Source organism: Globicephala melas, chromosome 7, assembly GCF_963455315.2.
Source record: "Globicephala melas chromosome 7, mGloMel1.2, whole genome shotgun sequence".
Lineage (NCBI taxonomy): Eukaryota > Metazoa > Chordata > Mammalia > Artiodactyla > Delphinidae > Globicephala > Globicephala melas.
The window spans coordinates 73,665,183-73,686,439 of record NC_083320.1 but is presented as its reverse complement, the minus strand read 5'-3'; the positions used below and the strand labels follow the sequence as shown (position 1 = coordinate 73,686,439).

General features: G+C 38.6%; 1 protein-coding gene across 1 annotated transcript in view; it reads left to right on the top strand.

The window, feature by feature from the left end:
* GALNT5 (polypeptide N-acetylgalactosaminyltransferase 5) overlaps positions 1–21,050 on the top strand; it is a 36,308-nt gene extending 15,258 nt beyond the window's left edge. Inside the window, exons 3-10 of the mRNA XM_030849901.2 lie at positions 367–486; positions 5,623–5,758; positions 6,378–6,497; positions 7,937–8,054; positions 9,058–9,381; positions 14,327–14,407; positions 17,213–17,374; positions 20,910–21,050. Of these exons, the coding sequence (XP_030705761.2) occupies positions 367–486; positions 5,623–5,758; positions 6,378–6,497; positions 7,937–8,054; positions 9,058–9,381; positions 14,327–14,407; positions 17,213–17,374; positions 20,910–21,050 (1,202 nt within the window). The remainder of the gene's footprint in view (positions 1–366; positions 487–5,622; positions 5,759–6,377; positions 6,498–7,936; positions 8,055–9,057; positions 9,382–14,326; positions 14,408–17,212; positions 17,375–20,909) is intronic.
* Positions 21,051–21,257: the final 207 nt, after the last annotated feature.

The window sequence follows — 21,257 nt, the reverse complement described above, 5'->3', positions numbered from 1 at the left end:
TAGACTCTCCCCTAGGTCTTAGAAGGGGCCTTAGCAAGGGGAAAAGTTTGTGCAGAAACCTGAGCTTTATTTATTTCAAGGTAAATTTGTACCTGTCCTGACAAGTCCTCAGAAAAGGCAAGCCCTCCTCTCGGTAACTTGGCTACACTGAAAAGACGGATTCGGGTTTTGGGAAAACGGAGAGCTTAGAGTATTGAACCCAGAGAAAAATCCATCCAAGAAAATGACAGCATGGTTCAAAGAATAAAGTTTAGTAACTATAGTAAATGTCATAGTTTTGGGAATTTGATATTGAAGAGGCACTTCTAGTATTGTCCAGATCTCATTAATTAAAGTGTTTCCTTGTCTATCCTTTCCCTGATATAGACTACCTGAAAGATAACTTGGATAAATACATGTCTCAGTTTCCAAAAGTTCGGATTCTTCACCTCAAAGAGAGACATGGCTTAATAAGAGCCAGGCTGGCAGGGGCACAGAACGCAACAGGTAAGAAGCTGCTAATTTTTTGTTTTGGTTACATTTTTATTTTAGTTTTTTTCCCAAATATACAGAAAATTTGAAATAATAATACAGTGAACACTCATATATCCATCATTTCGTGCCACAAAGTTTTACGTGCTTCATCACACACATACACAGACACATACATACATACACTCTTTTTCTGAACTTTGACATCATGACACCATATCTCTAAGTACCTCAGTAGACATCTCTGAAGAATACAGACATTCTCTTACATTAGCACGACTTTCATCATCTAAATATCATCTAATAAATGATCTTTTCAAATTTCCTCATTGCTCCCCCATTTTTTAATAACTGTTTCTCACTTTTGAAATTAGAAATCGAATTCAGTGTCATGCACTGCATTTGGTTGCTTGGTCTTCCTAGTCTCAGTCTAAAATAGACAAGTCCACATACATTGCTTACTTACCCTTGAGTTGTTTGTTTTTGAAGAGTACAGGCCATTTACTTCGTGCAATTGACCATGTTCGGAAATGTTCTCACTGTTATCTCACAGGATGTTTTTCATGAATACCATATAGAATTCTATTACATAGGTGATGGGAATTGTGAACTTCTTATCGCTTCAAATCAAGAGACACGATGCCAGGTCGTCCCAGTGTTGGTGATAATAATTTTAAGCACTCGGTTAAGATGTTGACAGCTAGAGTTTTCCTCAGAGTAGGAAGTAATTTGTGGGTGATACTTTGATCCATGTGAGTATTCTGTTTCCTCACAACATTTTTTTTTCACTGCTAACATTCTTTCTTATATTTTAAAATTTCTCATGGAAAGGCATTTTATTTTAAGTTTAACAATGTGTACATGTCAATTCCAAACTCCCAGTCTATCCCTCCCCCCCGACCCTTCCCCCTCTGGTAACTATAAGTTCATTCTCTAAGTCTGCCCTCACAACATTTTATCCAATAATCTAGCAGCCATTGATGATCATTGCTTGAATCAATTATTACACTGAGGACTGCAAAACTGTTTTTCTAAATCTCTCATTCCTTCTTCTTTTAGAGCTGGCATTCAACTTGTAAAGAAGACATCTCTCTTTTTCTTTTTCTCTTTGCCTCTCTCTCCCCTCTCTCCCTCTTTCTCTCCCTCCTTTCTAACCCCCTGTTATGCCCACTTCACTATGGATTTATGCCTTGAAAAAGTCAATGTGTATATTATCAGCATTAGTATTAGTATTCATATTTGTGTGTGTGTGCTCAAATTATCCCAAATTTGACCACTAGGCACCCCTTTAAGCCTGTGACTTTTTGACCTGACCCCATCGGTTTTGAGAACTTCAGAATTAATTATCTCTCCCCTGACTTTTGTCTGCTCTTCCAATTGCCCTCTCTTCCCAAAGAGTAACATGCCTTCTTTTCCTCACCTCTTTTTAGTGTGTGGGTATTAGTGGGTGAATGGGGGAGAAGGTATATCTTTTCTCTCCATAAGTATTCTAAAAATAGCATCAAACATTTTGGTTCATTTTCACATCCTCTCTGGATGCACTTGTACCCCATAATAATAGTTGACCTTATGTACTAGGTACCATTCTACACACTTTCTATATTAATTGATTTAATCCTTACAATAACTCTATGAAGTAGATACAATCATTTCCCTCATCTTATAGATGAGAATAAGGAGGCACACTGAAGTTATGACAAGTTCTCCCAGCTAGTAAGTGGTAGAGCCAGGATTAGAACCCAGAAACCTTGGCTTTAGAACCTACACTTGTTTCTACTACATTTTGTTGCTTCTAGACATTTAGCCACCACTCTGCCCCTGTAAGCCATAGCATTGCAGACCTCCACCAGCTTGGATTCAAGCATTGTCTGAAGCCGAATTATCTGCTCACCAGAGTTTCACTGTCTTGCAACTAGACCCCAGATTTGGAACTTTTCTTATCCCATTGGTTTGCTAACAAATTTCTTCTCTCTGTAATGGAAGTCTTAAATTGACAACAAGCACATCACACCAAAACGGGCATTGTGGTGACAGCTAAGATTCTTAATTATGGACTGCATTTGGAAAAATTTAATGAAATTCTCCATTTGATTTCCTTTGGAAAGTCATTATCCACAAATGATACAAAAATGAAATAGTCAAGAAATAGTCCAAGTGGATAACTTTTGAGCTGAGATCTGTGTGATGAACATTCCCAAGCAAAAGGAACAAGAAATGCAAATGTCTCAATGCAGAAACAAGCTCTGCATATTCAAATTAAAGAAAGAAGTTTATTATGGCCGATGGGTGCTGACCATGGAGGGAGTGGTAAGAGATGCATTGGGGGAGAAAGGCAAAGGCTGTCTTCTGTAAAGTTTTCTGAGTCACTCAAGAAATGCAGGCGATATTCTTGGTATAATGTGAAGTCAATGAAGGACATTAAAAAGGAGAATAAAATTGTCTGACTTACATCTTAAAAGTTCATTCTGCCCATTTTGTAGAGAATAGACATTAGGGAAGTCAGAGACGATGTAGGGAGACTAGTTAGGAGGCTACTGTAGTTGTCCAGGTACCAGAAATGTACCAGGGCAGATAGAGGAAGTGGTCAGATTTAGAGTTACTGTGGACACAGAGCCTGCAGGACTTGCCATCAGGTAAGATGTGAAGAGAGTGTTAATATGAGGAGTCAAAAAAACCCCTCGGATTGGAATCTGAACAAGTTGGTGGATGGTGGGGCTATGACCAGAGGCACAGGTTTGGGATTGCAACTGAGCTCTGATTCTGTCCATCTCAGTTTGAGATGAAAATTACACATCCATATAGAGAAAGCTGATGAATACAGGACCAAAACTGTGCTGCTTATAAAAACTGTCTCTCTGCCTGCCTGGAGTACAAGGCCTGCTGGTAATGATCTCCAGAACAGCCCAAATTGTTAGACGGTATGAGAGGCCACCTTCAGAAGGGGTGCAATGAACTTGATCAAAGTTATTGCCATTGGCCGTCTCAATAACTTATAGTTACACCATAAAATGATTTCCTTGAATTTAGTAAATCCAAATGTAAAATTGTAAATTTGTTTCTCAGCCATTCATTAACACCCTTGAACACATTAGCTCAGCCTTAGTTTAGTAACTTTCAAACTCTTTTGACCGTGACCCATGTTAAGAAGTGCATGACGATTCTAATATCTGCTTTTCTGTTTTATTTATTTTTTTAGATTCTGGCCAATCTCAATAAATTGTTTTAATGACTCACTAAGGGGGCACAACTCTGAAAAACTTCAGCGAGGTGCATCTTAACTGCTTGCCACTATGCAACAGAGAGTGACTTCCCAAACTATCACAGGAGGACTTCTCTTCATTTCCATTTTTTGTGGACACCTTTATAAATGATAATAAAAATGAATTACCTAAAAAAGAAATGGGAAAAAATAGCTATATACACAATTATATATACATACACACATACAGATATATACATAATTATATATGTGTGTGTGTATATATAACACACATGTATATGAAATAGACAATAAATTAACCAATTACTCTGGCAAACTGCTATAAAGTTTCAAAACATTTGTTCTCAATTTCTGTCCCTATCTCCCTATAGATGGCAGTGTCTATGGCCCATACTTTGAGCAGCATTAGTGGAGGGCTGATGTCTGAGTTTAGAAAGAAGCAGAAATGTCTGTTTGATGGGGTTAATAACAGCCTCATCTAAAGATAAATCCAACTGCCCTGAAATGCACCTGAACCCTGTGGAGAGTTTAAGGGAACTCAGGAGGTCCTGTACCAGATTTTGTCAAGGATGTAATTCAGGGACCATTCAAGGATGGCACTGAGCAGGGCTGGCCAGCCTAGTGAGTCCTCCCAAACTCTCCCAGGCATTCCCCTGACCTCACAAGTAGAGCATAGGCAGCAGCCTGCGGTGGATTTGAAGAGTCTCTATAATCAGAGATCAGCAAAGATACCGGTGTAGAAATCTTCTCTAGAATGCCTGACCAAACAAAGAGATCGAAGGTAAGACTCTGAATCCAGAATCTGACAGGCCTTGACAGCTACTGCTTCCTAAAGACTTACCCTTTAGGATTCAGAGAGGAGGGAAGAGAAGCCACAGGCAAGGTTGGGATCAGATATCCAAGGACATGCAGAAACAGAAGTCGAGTTAGCCACATTTGGTCTCAGAGTAATGTCAGGCTCTCTGAGAGTCTGAAAGAGTCTTTTACAAAATAATAAGGCAAAAGTGTAACTCTCTGACTAACTTTTAGTGTGTGGAGAACAAGTGACATCTAACTTCTGGCCAACTCTCAGGTCTCCTGAAGAGCAACAATCTTTCTGTAAATTTCTACAACTTGTTCCTGCTGCAGGGAAGACACATGATTTCCTCACCATCACTTATAAATCATTCTGTAAAATTAAATGGGCAGCAGGTCCACATTCATCAAGGAACTCTAAGCACAATCTCCATCACTAATTGGTGCTAGCAGAAGTATCCTAAGTTGGTCACCTAAGTATAAGTGGGCGTCTGTGCTCAACAAGGACAGACAATTTTTCAAATGTACAGTTCACTGTGAAGTACATTCACACTGTTGGGCACCCAATCTCCAGCACTCTTTTCATCCCATGAAACTAAAACTCTATACCCATTAAACAACTCCCCATTCCCCCCTCCGTAAGCCTTTTAAAACTACCTCCTAGTCTTACTAGTTCCCCCACTTTAATTCCTTTTCACTCCTATAATGTGGAGCGATTTGTCCTCTTCATCATTCCTAAGGCCAAACCTGGAATCTCAAACTCTTCCTTGTCTTCTGCAAAACAAAGTCCCAGTCCTCTACCCCAGAGTTAATGGGACCCACCCTCCTTAGAAGGGACAAAATCAACTAACTTTAATACTAAATATTCCCTTCAGAGCCTTGGCTCCGCATTCTAAGTGGCTGATCAATTTTTTCCAAACATAAATAATGCTTGCTCCAAGGGACTGCTAGAAACAAAATTTCTTTTATGTCATTATGGAATGAAATTAGAGAGACAAGGAAGAAATTCAGTGAGAAGAAAAGACTACTGCCTTTACAACCACATTTCTGGATCAGTCCCCAGGACCTTTGAACGTGACGTACACACATTCAGTGTATTGCATTTTCAAATAATTGTTCTTTTTCTGGCTCTGTAGGTGACGTGTTGACATTCTTAGATTCTCACGTGGAATGTAACGTTGGTTGGTTGGAACCTCTTCTGGAAAGAGTTTATTTAAGTAGAAAGAAAGTAGCCTGTCCAGTAATTGAAGTCATCAATGATAAGGATATGAGGTAATATTGTCATATTCCACAAGATACTTAAGTGAGTTTTAACCAGCAGCAGAAAGTACTGGTCATACTCCTAATATGTACATTTTTGCAAATCTAAGTAATACACAATTTATCTGTTTAAATAAATGGAAATACATGATAGATATCTTGAGATGAAAGCTGATCAATCCAATTGTTTATTTGATTATCACAAATTCTTAACCCTTAATGCTAATAAATACTAATACTCATCGTCCAGGTCTTTCCTCTTTCTATTCAGCTGAACCCCCAAATATTTATTTTCCTTAAGATTAGTTTTTCTTTTTGTGGTATCTGTATGTATACATATATATATATGTACACATACACATATATATTCCTAAGTGGGTTTTTTTTCCTCAAAAATGGCCGGAACATTATTAAAAGAGAAGTGTAAGTTAAAAGTGAGCAATCCAGCCAGTTAGTCACTGATGCAAATTTTACTCATACATTTTATTGAAACGTTGTTAAAAAGTTTGTGATGATCTAAAATCATCTGCATAGGCACTTGTTTCATTCACTTGCACAAGACATGATGTCGGGTTGGTTAAGTGTATGTGTATGATCTCAGGCAGCACTTTGGTTTTTTTTCCTGGACTAGTTACATGACAGTGGACAACTTTCAAAGAGGCATCTTTGTGTGGCCAATGAACTTTGGTTGGAGAACAATTCCTCCAGACGTTGTTGCAAAACACAAAATTAAAGAAACTGATATAATAAGGTAAGTGTGTGAAACTTAAGATTAGGAAGGAGTCATATATCTTTTTTATAAAGGCATAGGAAGCAATTCCACAAAACAAGTATATGCTGTCAGTCTATAGAACACCAAGAATTACAGTTCTAGCCAATAAATGACCAAAAGCAAACAATGTTTTCCTGAGAAGTTAGTTTCCCACAACCAAAACTCACCTTTTCAGTGGGCTATTGCACCCTATCCAGCCCTGAACCAGGGAAATTCACAAACACTACTCCTGTTCTCTGGGATTTGCAAACTAAGAAATATAAGCCACTTAAATGTGCTGCATAAATGCTATATAAACACACATAATATTAAAGTCAACATGAGTAAAAATTAAGAGTAAATAATAGTAATAGAGAGATCATTCTAATTCTTTTTGAGTCTAATCCTGTACTTTCTATGGGAAGGGTGCAAAATTCTGTGAATAAATTGAGAAATAGACACAGAAGCTGGATGTGAATTATAATTGGGGCTTTATTGCTGGAGAAACTGGATTGAAGAACACAGCTTAGACCTGAAGCCAAAGTGGTGGGAGCTTCCTAACACTTCCCCCAAAGTCTAGACCTGCAGGATGAGCACTCAGCCAGCCTCAGGCAGAGCAGGGGGAGCCCTTGGTGACCACCATGGGAAGTGATGACTGCCTTGTCTAACTGCTGACTCAAATGTAGTTTCTGTTCCCCATGACCAATAACAGCAGTGAAGGCTCTGGAGTCAGACCCTTTGGGTTTAAATCTGAACTCTACTAGGTACTAGTGGTGACTTTTAAAAAGTTTCTTAACCTCTTTGAGTCTCTGTTTCCTCATTTTTACTTTAAGACTAACAGAAGTAGCTACCTCGGATTGTTTTGAGAATTAAATCAGATAATACTATATATAAAGTGCTTTAAAAAGTGTTTGCCACATAACAAGCTGTCAGTATAGTTTGTGTACAGTTGAGGCAGTATAGCGGGGGAGAAATCATAGAGTCAAGCCAGACCACCCAAATTTGAACCCCAGATGTACAGCCTACCAGTCTGTGACCTTAGGAAACTTTGTTACCTTTTCTGGGTTGTAGTTTCTTAGTGTTACATACGGGATTTTTGTGAGGCCTGAGTTAGTACATATATAACACTTACAGCAGTGCCTGCTGGGTCTTCCTTAAACAGCACTAAATAACTGTTATTAAAAATAACATCTCTGGAGAATTTGTGTCAGGGCATAAATGACAAGTAAGAATCCTAGTTCCAGGCCCCATCTTTGCTGATCCTAATCAAGTTCTGTCACATAAACCAGGGAATTTGTCACTTAGATGCTATGTGTGACTTCTTTCAAGACCTCCCCATACTTGGTAAATATTCTAAAATGCCTCCTAGTAGGGAACCCACTCTAAAAGTTGAGCTCCCATGACATGCGAGATTAAAAAGCCAACTTTTCTTTTTGTAGATGCCCCGTCATGGCAGGTGGATTATTTTCTATTGATAAAAATTACTTTTTTGAACTTGGAACATACGATCCTGGGCTCGACGTTTGGGGTGGAGAAAATATGGAGCTCTCTTTCAAGGTAACACCAAGTGCTTCTCAAATTCTCTTTACAATTACGAGTTTATCATTTTTAAACAGTTTCATTTCACTAATACAATCAGTTATGTTACTATCTCTGGGAGGAAATTTCACAGAAATATTAAGGTCTCTGGATTAACGTCTTCATATTCCAGATTGAATTCGGAAGAATCAATAACTCTCATGAAATTTATTGGAGTTCCCCCATATTTCTCAACATGGTTTCTGCATCTGAATGTGGGGAAAATAACTGTCTGCCATTCAATGTAAATGCTGTGGGATGCATACTCGACACAAAATTACTCTCATAGGTTTTTCTAATATATTAGAAATAATGGAATTATTTAGTAACGGGCCATCTTGGAGAGCACAAGTGACAAAAGGATAAAAAGAGCCACTAGGGAAGGCCACCAACAGGCGATAGTACAGCATCTTAGGACGTCTCAGATAACTCTGGATATTTATATAGCCATTGATTCATATCTGAGAAAGCGGTGGCAGCAGCCACAGTGGAGAGCATCCAAAGCACCTGCTTTCCTATGGAGAGGGGTGTATAGAGTAACAGGGGTATTACTTTGAGCTCTTGATCAGGAAGAATTGTCTTCAGTTGTGGCCACAAGTCATACAGATCATTCCAAGATGTGAGAAGGGGACAGTGAAAAAAAAAGGAAATATATATTCCTTTCCTTGATCTGACTGAAGCAGGAACTCATGGTACATATTTCATACATTGGGATTCTGTTAGGATTTTTTTAGGAAAAAAACAAGATTTATACAGGATAGGAAAAGAGAAAATATATATTTTAATAACCCTAAAATGGTCCACAGCAATATACAAAATTAAATAAACCTGTTGAGTTTAATTTTCTGTTGAAAAGGGTTTCAGAAGTGAAGAGTAGTACTTCAACAGGGGGAAAAAGTTGCCGGGTGGCTTCTTGTCATTAATTGCCCATGATTTGTGGGCAATCACTGGATAATTGGTGTGTGTCATCAAATTGTTCCAGGTGTGGATGTGTGGTGGCGAAATTGAGATCATTCCCTGTTCCCGAGTGGGCCACATATTCCGAAATGACAATCCGTATTCCTTCCCCAAAGACCGGATGAAGACAGTGGAGCGGAACTTGGTGAGGGTGGCTGAGGTCTGGCTTGATGAGTACAAGGAGCTCTTCTACGGCCATGGGGATCACCTCACAGACCAAGGGTTAGATGTCGGAAACCTCACCCAGCAACGGGAACTTCGAAAGAAACTAAAATGCAAAAGCTTCAAGTGGTACTTGGAGAATGTTTTTCCAGACTTGAAGGCTCCCATAGTGAGGGCAAGTGGTGTGGTAAGTTCAAGCAGCAATTTAAAATCTGACTTCGTCAAAAGACAATGCAAAAACCCTTTTGAAAATGCATGGGGAAGAATGAATTATTACATTATAAGTAAACAGCAAATATGAGTGCAGAGGAGACCAAGCGCGGTTGAGGACTACATACATTGGGTAAACTTGAGGAAGGCTTCCAGGCGGCCATGCTCATTGATTAATTCAGCGAACACGCACCAAGTGTCAAGAAACCAGGCAGTATTTCAGAACTGGATTGTAGGGTGATGAATGAAGTAGACTTGATCCCTTCTCTGTGGCGCTTGAAGTTGGGTAGGATAGAAAGATAATAAACAAATAAGCAAGTAAACTGTAAATAAAAAATATAATAGCTTTTATTTAGGGAACTGGCCACAAGTCAGGAATTATTCTTAGAGTAGTCAACTCTGTGGAGACATTGAAGGCCAGGCCTGAAAGACCAAGCGCTGGCCAAGCTGTAAAGAAGAGAGCCGTGGGCAGAGGATGCCCTTTGTGCAAAAACTCTAAGACAGGTGAAAGTTTGAGGATTTCAAGAACTGGAAAGAAGATGGATGTTGTTATCAGGGTGTGAAGGTGGGAAGGATGGCACCAGATGAAGGTGAAGAGAGAAGAAGGAGATGCATACACAGGTCCTTGCGGGCAGAGTAAGGATTCTCTCTCTCTCTCTCTCTCTCTCTCTCTCTCTCTTCAGAATGTAATTGGAAGTTGCTGAGTAGGGTTAAGCAATGGCATGACGTGATTTAATTAGAATTTTAGAGATTTCAAAGAGGGATTGAAAATAACAGAAATTGTCAGACAATAGCAGGGAAAATTCCAGGGCACAAGGTAACATACCAAAAGGAAAGAAGCCAAACTTGATAGGTTGGATAGAGTACAAAGCTAAGAAAAGTCAAGGAAGGAGAGAAACTCTAAAAAAAATAAGAGAGAAAACAAACAAACAAAAAGCCATTTCAGGGCTTCCCTGGTGGCGCAGTGGTTGAGAGTCCGCCTGCCGATGCAGGGGACGCGGGTTCGTGCCCCGGTCCGGGAAGATCCCACGTGCCGCGGAGCGGCTGGGCCCGTGAGCCATGGCCGCTGAGCCTGCGCGTCCGGAGCCTGTGTTCCACAACGGGAGAGGCCACAACAGTGAGAGGCCCGCGTAATGCAAAAAAAAAAAAAAAAAAAAAAGCCATTTCAAAACCATTCTAGGAGCGAGGCTTAATTTGAAGAAGATGACAAGATATGAGAACACTTACCATAGACTGGGTTTAGAGATGGTTAGTCAAGCCTTGACCTGGAGGTCTTCTCCTGTAATGCAAATTTTTAATCTTTTTTTAGGTCATATTTTTTAGTTCTCCCTAGAAAGTGGATTGTACAAACCCAGTTTTTCTCTGCCTAGGAAATCTCCTGATGACAAGGACACTTAGTAAAGCCATTCCCCTTGATGATATAAAGGAGATCCCAGAAAAGTGAGAAAGAGAGGAAACCAGTCTGAGAATTTGTTCTGCTTTTATAAAATTCAACTGACAAATAAGTATATGTAATCTGTTTGTGTATGACATAATTGCCACCTTTGTAGGTCAAAATGCAATAGTCGCTACTTCAGATGGTTCAACCTGATATTTTATCTTAGATAACTCATTAGCAAGAATAACCTGGGTTAATACACTGTTCAAATAATATGCTTGTAAAATAAATTTACATTTTTAAGACTCTATTTCCTGAGCAGGATAAAATAAAAAGAAATTATCACCGTAGTAATTTTTTCCTGTCCTAACAACACAGAATCTCAGCAAGAGCATTACTGAACTTTAACCACCAGAGGGAACTAAAAAACTATCTTTTGCTCCTCTTTGAGGCTAGCTTGTATAATAGTTCCCTTGAAATTTTTGAAGAGCTCTCCTAATGAAACAGCCTTATGCTGATGCCTGAGTTTTAATACAACAAAATGTGGAAAATATTTTTTAAATGGTTTTAACAAATTCTTTCTATTTTCCTGCCTATTTGCTGCCTTCCTTAGACAAATTTTAATAAAATGACATTTGCTCCCTTCTGAAGCAACCAGTAGGGAGTATTATTACTATTAAAACAAACAAACAAACAAACAAAAAACCTTTCTCCAGGCAATTCAGAGTAAGATTAACTAGACCATTATTTTGGATAGATAATCATGTAAAGTTCCAAGAAAATAAAATCCACAGCTTTTTTTTACTTGCTCCATATTTTTCCCTTCTTTAAACCTACACACTGAGGAAAGTTTGACTTTTTAAAAATAAGAACAAATCTTTTCTCACTGAACCAAAAATATTTGAAAATAATAAAGTAAAAGAACCTCACCAATAATTTGTATTTATGTTGGATAAAACTCAGCAAACAGCTTCTAGCCTAGTGTTTAACAACTCTGAGATAAACCATAGGGAACTCCCACCTCCTAAATTGGAAATGAAATAATTCAAAATGGATAATTTAAAACTTGTGTACTTCCTAATTTAAAAAAAAAGATTGACATGGTTTACAATAAAAGCATGGATATAATTTTTAAAAAATCAAAAGTTAAAAACCAGTTTTCAAAACTATTCACAATGAGATAAAGAATAACAATTCCTTAGCACTTCATAGACCATTCCTATATGAAGGAAAGCAGTTTCTCCAGTAATTTCCAAAAGAAGGGAAGGGAAACAGATCTTCATATGAAGTGGGAGAGGGGAGACAAGGGATAGAAAAGTTTTCTCTCTTTCTAAGCCTTTCAGTGCTTGGAAGAAGGGATTGTGAGAAATAAATACAAAGAAATCAGTTAAACCAGGCGATCCCAAACACTGTTCTGAGCAAAGTTATTAGTTGTGCAGTCAGAAATAGGATTCCATGGTCAAATGTATTTGGCAAACTCTCGTACCACATTGCCTTTCAGAGCCACGAGCTAAACATTAACCTGCACTCAGTACCGAAGGTTCTGAGAAGTTCTGGAGTAAGGCAACCTGTTCAACTGTACTGAAGCCAGAGTTTTCCAAATTCATTTGAAGATAAGATATTTTCTGCATAATCTACAAGTACAGGAGTTTATATTTATTTCTGTTAAGATCCAGAGAGCAATTGGGACAGCATTTCCTTTCTTTCAACTCCAGGAGTATTCTACCTCTGTGCACTTCTATTTATTAACCCTTTCTCTGAAGTTCATGGTGGTGGATTCCTTCTGTAGGTTCTGACTGCTCCCACTTACTAATGATGGGTTGTCTCCTCCCAAACTTGTCATTGTCTAGTCACAATTTAAATTGTGAATAGAGCTTCCTTTGAGGATTTCTGATGGAGATTCTGTTCTTCTAGAAATGTTTTGCTTGCCAGTCACCCCAGAGGTAACAAAACTGGTAGATTTTTATGTTTATTTTTGTGCTTTGAGGGTTCTATCAGTGTTCCTAGCCAATGCTAGTGGTGTAAGTGGGCATCTCAAACCAAAATGAAGGTTGATGTAAGGTTTCAGATTCCCATGGAAGAACCTAGCTTCCCATTTGTCCCCCTGTGCTAATGGGTAAATTGTTTTTTCCCAGTACACCATTCCACTGAGGGTCTAACTTTTTAGCTTCCCATCATGTGCGGACGACCTCAATTCCAGCTCTGGCTTATCCATGCTCACTATTGGTCCCCTGCTTGCCAGCATTTGCAATTTTCCCTCTTGTTTTTACATTTTATTCTGCACTTTCTGGACCCTAAAGATGCCCCTTAACTTTCTCACAAGAAAAGTTATGCATGTAAAAGTGAGAACCAACCCACTGAGCACTGCGTTATGAAGTCTGTCAACTCTGTGAGCTACATAGCCTGCGTCCTACAGCGCTCCAGGGTTAGAGCCCTTTGTTAGGCGCCCTGGAACAAAAAGGACACAAATAGAGTCCCTGGCAACAAAGACTTCCCCACTTCCCAGCACAGGGGGCTTCCCTGTGTAGACACTTAGCTCTCCACAGCTCTTCTAGATATCTAAGTCCAAATTGTGCTTTTTTTCTTTCTTTTTTTTTTTTTTTTTTGCGGTATGCGGGCCTCTCACTGTTGTGGCTTCTCCCGTTGCGGAGCATAGGCTCCGGACGCGCAGGCTCAGCGGCCATGGCTCACGGGCCCAGCCGCTCCACGGCATGTGGGATCTTCCCAGACCGGGGCACGAACCCGTGTCCCCTGCATCGGCAGGCGTACTCCCAACCACTACGCCACCAGGGAAGCCCCCAGGGAAGCCCGCAAATTGTGCTATTAACCCACCATCTCGTTAGACCTGCCCAGAATGTCAAAGGGAGCGAGGGAATCAATATTTTTCCACATTAAATGGTGACTTATAGAAAGCTGCCTCCATACTGGACCTTAGAAATCCATTAAAAACCTGGGGGCCTGCCAGAAAATGCCTTTAAGCTTTGCTGTGTATTAACTTGCGTGACTTTCCTGTAATGAATTGTAGCTTGCCTGAGTCATTAGGAAGATTCCGACCAGGAGTCAGCTGGCATCTGCTGTTTTTGAAGGACTCAATTTATCTATGATTCAGTGCCTAAGCAGTCGAATAGCTTGGAGGGGTCAGCCAGGGAACAGAGCCCATAACCGCTGGTTTGATTAAATTGCAAGTATGTGCACTGACTTTTAATATATGCATCAGACAAACTTGAGACAAGAAAATAACTACTTTTCATGCCACCTTTTTCTCCTTTCCTATTCAGCATTCCAGGCAAGGGTTAATTAAGAGCCTCTGTTGGCTCTGTGGCTGAATCACAGGCCTAAATTGACAGATTGAAGCTGTACTTTAGCAAGATTACCTTATGTCTCTGTTAGAGACAGCAACCAATAAAATTGTATAGTGCTAAGTAATGCTATTAACTTAACTATCTTTTAACCCTATTATAGTTTTATGTTCTGTGTTTTCTGAATGTCTTGTTGTACTTTAAAATATCTTTTCTTAACGCATGTTTTATATTTTGCTTCCTAGCTTATTAATGAGGCCTTGGGTAAATGCATTTCCATCAAAAACACCACAGCCATTCTGGAAGACTGTGATGGGAGCAGCAAGGTATGCTGAGCTGGGTTTTTTCTCTCATGGTAGGTACAGTTGATAGTAGGTGCAGGTGTAGTTGATAGGTGCAGGGTATGACATTCATCATTCACTTGGGAAATTCATTTTCGCCTACAGAAACAGTAATTAGTTTCTACATTTCTGTGTAATGATAGGGTTGGTGACAACAGGGTCCACTTCTAAATGTAGAAGACAGTGACTGAGGGAATAAAGGTCAACTGTAGTTGATACTGTAGTCAACCCACCGGGGACCCAGTTCTGGTTCCATCACTTGTAAAAAACGTGTCAACTGCAAATTTCTTAACCCTTAGGTAAATGACAGTGATAATAGTGCCTATTCCAGAGCTGGTGTGAGGATAGAATTAGATAACACATGTGAAGCCTGTAAAAGAATATCTAACATTTGCTGCTCCACAAATTTTCACTGCTATAGTAATAAAGACAAAAATGAGAAAAGTAACTCATTACGTATAAAGACAAAATGATAAAGAAAATAAAGATGGTACATATTTTTAAATAATTAATCTACGGGAGCAATTTTACTCTCTGATTCCACCCCCCCCCCACACACACACACATTATCCTACATCTTAAGGGAGTAATACAAATTGCACAATTCATGATCCATGGTGGAAAACTCTAAGCAAAATTTCAACAAACTCAGAGCACAATATTTAGGGGAGGGAGTAGGGCCAGGGAGAACAGAGCAAGGACTCTTCAGGGCTGGAGGTGAGCTCTGAGTGATAGCACCTCCCTCTCCAACATACGTTTCCTAACAACTCATTCTGTGGGGACAGTTATCAGTTTGGGTACCAAATAGGACTCACAGGAACATACATTCCGGAGTTGAACTCACCCCCTAAAATTGCAGGTAAATTCTTTGATAGAGAAATTTTTTGTGATGAGAATCTAGGCTTGCCAAGACTTACTCCTTTGCTTTGACTTAGAGGTATTGCTTGTATTTTCAAGCACATCCCATCTCTACCTCTTAATTCAAAGCTGCTCTAATTCAGCTATGGATTGTAAACTTGAAGCTAATGGAATTCGTTCTTAATTAGGAAAGAGGAGACAGAGGAAAGAGAAAAGTGTCAAAAATCAATTGAAAGAGGTAATTTTCACATATTAACAATTCAAAGAGGAAATAAAGTAGTAAATTGTAAAACAAAACCATAATCAGTCCAAATTATATGAAAGTAAAATATTAACTAATGCAATCCTTCAAGACTCATCATTATAGTGACTTTCTGTGTCTGATTAACCAGTATTTTATCTGAAAACCCAAGTTCTCAATAACCACTAAGTCTCTCGAAGGGATCCAAGAGACAAAAAGTATGAATCATGGAGCCCCTGCTTTTCACAAACGCCCATCTTCCTTTTTGTCTTGTTACTCATTTTTAGCTTCTGCTTCTTTTGGTTGGTTTGAGTAATAAAAAGTAAAGGAACATGGAGGAAGTTAACTTATTTTTAGCAGAATTAATGAGGCTTAATATTAAGCCAGTGACTGTAGCATTCATCCAAAAAAGCTCAAAAGGAATAAAACCCTAGGACTGAACCATCAAGCCCTATCCGTCACCTTACTTAAAATGTCTCCTTAGTTATTAACTTTTCTACCAGTTGAAATGTCCCTTTTCAAGGTAAGAGTTAGCTTCTCCTAGTAGCCACATAAATCCTTGTATTATGACATGTTCGTGCTTCTCAAATTTAACGTGTGCTCAAATCACCTGGGGATTTTGTTACAATGCAGATTCTGATTTAATAAGTCCATAGTGGGGAGTGAGATTCAGCGTTTCTAAGTAGCTCCCAGGAGATGCTAATTTTGGTCCAGGTACTACCCTTTGAATGGAGAGTTCTAATACAATAACATACTTGATAATCTAAGTTAAATCTCAATTACATTACAAATGATTCACTAGATAAAAGTATTTAGATAGATTTTACCAGCAGTCTATTTTCTTAAAATATGTTTACATTGGTGCAAAACAACAAATTTCCCACATACCTAGACATTTAGAGTATATTGACCAGGCAGACAGTACTAGGTTGTAAGAAAACTGGAGAGAAATATTTATAAAAATTATAAAAATTATTATAAAATTTAAAACATCCTTCCATTACCTAAAACAGTATTTATTTTAGACATACAGTTGGCGACTCCCCAAAACTGGACATCTCCAAGAGCCATTCCTGTGAACTGGGGGATGCTGACGCAGTAGCAAACTGGTGATTCCTTATGCGACCAGCAAAGAAAGATTTTTAACCTTTCCTATAATAGAACAAAGCCTCTAGGAGTCCAAATGTCTAGTCTTAAAAAAAAGAAACATAATAATTCCCATCAAAGTAATTTAGGACTGTGACTTGGATCTCCCTGTAGCCCCAATGGCCAGGGGCCTAAATTATGTGGTGGTTTGAATGTTCCAATACTTCAAGCACCAAGGTAGTCTGGCATTCAGAACACCTAAAATGACATCCATTCGCAGATACATACTAATTGTACTAAATACTTTTTATTATTGCAACTAACACTTATTGAGGCCTTACTGTGTGCTCAACACTTGAGAGTCATTACCCCAAGGTTTTGAGATAGACACTATAGCTATCCAACTTAAAAATGATAAAAATGAGATTAGACAGGGTAAATAATATGCCCACATGGTCAGAATTGAAAATGACAACACCAGGATTTGAACACAGAACATCTGACTAGAGTGCCTATATTCTTAAGCATTGCTAACAAAAACGTTTGACAAAGCTGCTACTTGTGTGTGCCATTGGAAGTCACCTTCTTATTCATTTCACCTACAGCTTCAACAATTTAATTACACCTGGTTAAGGCTTATTAAACAAGGAGAATGGTGCTTAGCTCCCTTCCCTGATAACGGAGCCCTGAGGCTGCACCCTTGTGATAACAGAAACAAAGGGCTAAAATGGCTGCATAAATCAACATCCGTCTTTCATCCAGAACTGGTAAGAGAATATTTGCACCTGTTGCTTACAACAAATCCAGCTTTCAATTAAATGGGACATAAAACCCTCATTGTCAGCTTTCTCAATCAGAAGCCTTAAATGTGTTTGGGACAATAGAGACAGTGTGAAAGTTCATACAGAGAGATAAACAGATATTTTCTATAAATTGTCGAGTCCTTTTTTATTCTTTTCACAAAATTTATTTCAAATCAGTTATTTTAAATAGAACAGTCACCAGGTTCTTTTGGTTAAATTGCTATTGTCATCTTTGTTTCTAAAAGTCATTTGCTTCAGTCAACTAATAATGCCAGAAGAAAGGTATAGACTAGAATTGGTTCTCACTGGTTACCAGGGAAGTTTACAGGGACAGGATATGGGAAAAGTGAGAAGCAGTGTGCTTCCCACAAGCCCTGCACTTAGTGTGAACCTGGTTCCGCATCCTGCCTCCTTTCCGTGTAGAGAGACTTTCTCATGCCCTCTGGTTCCCAGAGGCCTAGGCTCTGAGCCGGTGCTGGAGCCAACTCCAACCAGCCTGGGGGAGCTGGCTGTGCACAGCTCTTGCCAACTTCACATTCAGCAATGTCACATGGGTAACTTGAAACCAGCCGTGATGCAAGTATTTATACCCATGCTACTGTTGACAAAAAATTAACCAGTCGATCTAAGAAAGAATTGGAAAATTTTATTTGAGCCAAATTTGAGGATTATAACCCGGAAAGAGCATCTCAGAAAGCTCTGAGAACTGTTCTGCCTGTTAGAAGTCAAGACTCAGTTTATATAAATTTTTTGAGACACAGGGTTGCACATTAAATAACGAATTATTGACAATTTACACAATCCAGATTTAAGTGCCATCGTGGTGGGTCATGTGACCCTTCACAAGATCAGGAAGGACTGTTCTCTTTTAAGGAGTTGTTGATGCTAGAAGAATGTTGTTGTTTATGGTTGAGCAGGTATTCCTGCTGATGGGGGAAGTTCAGTCAATGCATAATGCAGAGACACAATGCATAGATGGGGGAGAGGGGAGGTCAAAGGGCAGAGAAGAATTTTTATGTTTAAATTTTTCTTGTCTTGCCATAAATATGAATTTTATTTCACACTACAAATCGGGGATGTTTTACCAGAGGTCCAGTTGTGAATATTTACCAGAACATCTGTGCTCTATCCTATTCACTCTCAAAGTCTTCTGTTTTCCCCAATTATATTTTAATAGGACACAAAGTCATAAGCTTTGGTGTAGGATCTTGGAGTGGCAGGAATAATTTCAAGCCTGCCTTCTCAAATTTTCTGCTATCTCACTAGCAGGTAGCCACCAAATCCACTGAATGCATTTAGTATGCGAGACCATCATTTTGCTCAGGGATGAACCCCGAAGTAAGCACACTTTTTTCTTTGGAGCGCCTCCATTCTTTTTGATGTCACAGCCAGTGACTGTTCTCTTCATGACATTTTTCTTCCTGCTCAGGATCAAAATTAGGACCTAAGCAACACCTCCTCCAATCTTTCTTTCTATAGATCATCCCTGTTATATTTCAGTTCCTTCTGGACAATATTTTTTTCTTTTTAGTGATGATGGTTATTATCGAGTTATTCAGAAAAATTAGGAATTACCAGTGTGTGAGCTGCTAATTTCACGTTGCAGAGTGTTAAGAAAATCTGTAAACACATATTGAATAAATTACATTTTACCTTCTGCTTTCTTAACCCTGTGGCAAAGAGGAGCGATAGAGAGAGAGAGGGAGAGAGAGAGATAGGTAGATGGATAGATAGATAGATAGATTAGATAGATAGATACGCAGGGAGGGAGGGAGGGAGGGAGGGAAAGAGGGGGAGAGAGGGGGGAAAGATTGAGATTGCGAATGATAAAAAGAATACATTTCTCATCTTCAGAAGTGAATCTGTTATCAGAAAAGATATTAGGCTGGTGAGAAAATATTTAGGAGCTGACAGTCCTTAAATTACATAGGGCTTACTTATAAACTGGATTGGGCCCACTGAGAACTTAAGCCTTTATTCGCTGATTTTTGTATAGGCCCAACACTGGTCTCCTTAATGGTAAGCCAATTTGTAAATAAGGTAATTAAATTAAGCTGGCAAAAATTAGAAAGCTGTTCCCCTACCTTGTTTGTGCCTATGACTTTGTAACATGTTACATAGCTGCCTTCTGCCTTGGGTTCCCCTTTTCACGATGCTAGATGTCATGGAGATGAGTATCTTGACAATTATCTTTCTTCTTTTTTCAGTACTTTGGTAGTTTTCATACAAAACCTCCTAGGTCCCCCAAGATGTATAAGTCTTAAAAAACAAAAGAAATGGAGAATAAGACTATGAATAACAGGAACATGTCTCTTCTTTTAGAAAGCATTAGGCATTGAGAGCTTCATGGAAGGCGGAAGGGTGACAGTGAGTTTGACCCCGGATACCAGTGAGCTATTAAAATTATACATTTCTGAATCTGCATTTAAAAGGTGTCCTCTAGGTCAGCCCTCCTCAAATGCTGTGAACTGTGGCCACCTAAAAGGAAAAGTCTCACAGGTGGCGTCTAGGATTTGGATATAGAATGCCCCTCCAATACCGGTTTCCACATTGTGTTTTTTGTTGGGGACAAGTTATTTAGTTACCTCTTTACAACCCACGAGCAGAACATTGTAGAAAATCCAGAATGATCTTCTCAATGTTATCTCTTTTACAAAACCTTGAGCATACTCAAGCATCATATTCCCAAAATCCTACAAGGATGACATTGTTTTTGTAAGAGCATCTCTAAAATAAATTATTATGAAGTCACCCCTGTTTGATAAATTTTTAAAGCATTTCAAAACAACATATATATATATTATATATATAATTAAATATATATATAATTAGAATGATCTTTGTCACAGTCATGGGTAATTGAGAGGACTGGTAAATGAAAAAAATTATAAACCCATGAGCAAGTTCTAAGTAGGTTATCGACCATTTCTAGGACATTCAATAAATATTAAGCAATAAAAGAACCTCTGAAATACCTATGACTTTCTCTAATCACATCTGGACTTTCTGGACATCAGACATTATGTACTCTCAGAGATCATGATAGGAAACTCTTAAATAAAATACATCATTTCTAGCACTTTTTATTCCAAATTTGCATTCTAAGTCACAGACTTAAGAAATTAACTAACACACTTTTTATAATGGTGTGTATTTTTTCTTACTACCAGCAGTGAGGCAGCCAGCGATCAAATATAGTAAATGCCATCTGGAATTATTTCCTTTAAATAATATAGTTATCAGCCATATCATCAGAAAATTCATCTTTTGTCTCATGAAGAATTAAAAGTCTTGTAGCTAGGAGAATGTGAGAACTTAGTTTGAGATAAAGACAAACTTAATACTGCCTAAAACCTGTGTTTATGTTATTAATTTTGTTCAGGAGAATTCCTGAAAAATCAAAAATGTAATTACCTAATTTTTTATTGGTTTTCATTTTCTTACATCACGATTGTCAAATTCAGTCTGTGGCTCATTCTCAGATCATGTTTCTCTCCAGGTGAATCACATTGTTTTTGGAAACTATCACCAGTTGTTATGCTTAGAAGGAAATTTCTCTCAGAAGACCCTGAAAGTTGCTGCTTGTGACCCAGTGAAGCCATATCAAAAGTGGAAATTTGAAAAATATTATGAAGACTGAGGAGGAACTGATGTCTTTATCTAGTAAATCTATTAGACACTGTGACTATGACAATGAACTTGGTGACTATTTCTCCATGCTAGTTCAAAATTTTCAAAATTAATAACATTTGAATGGAAGATTTTTTAAAAATCACAATATTTGAGATACCAAAAGTTAACTCAGGGAAACAGTCCAACATTAGATTGGAGTCCTTCTTCAGCACTA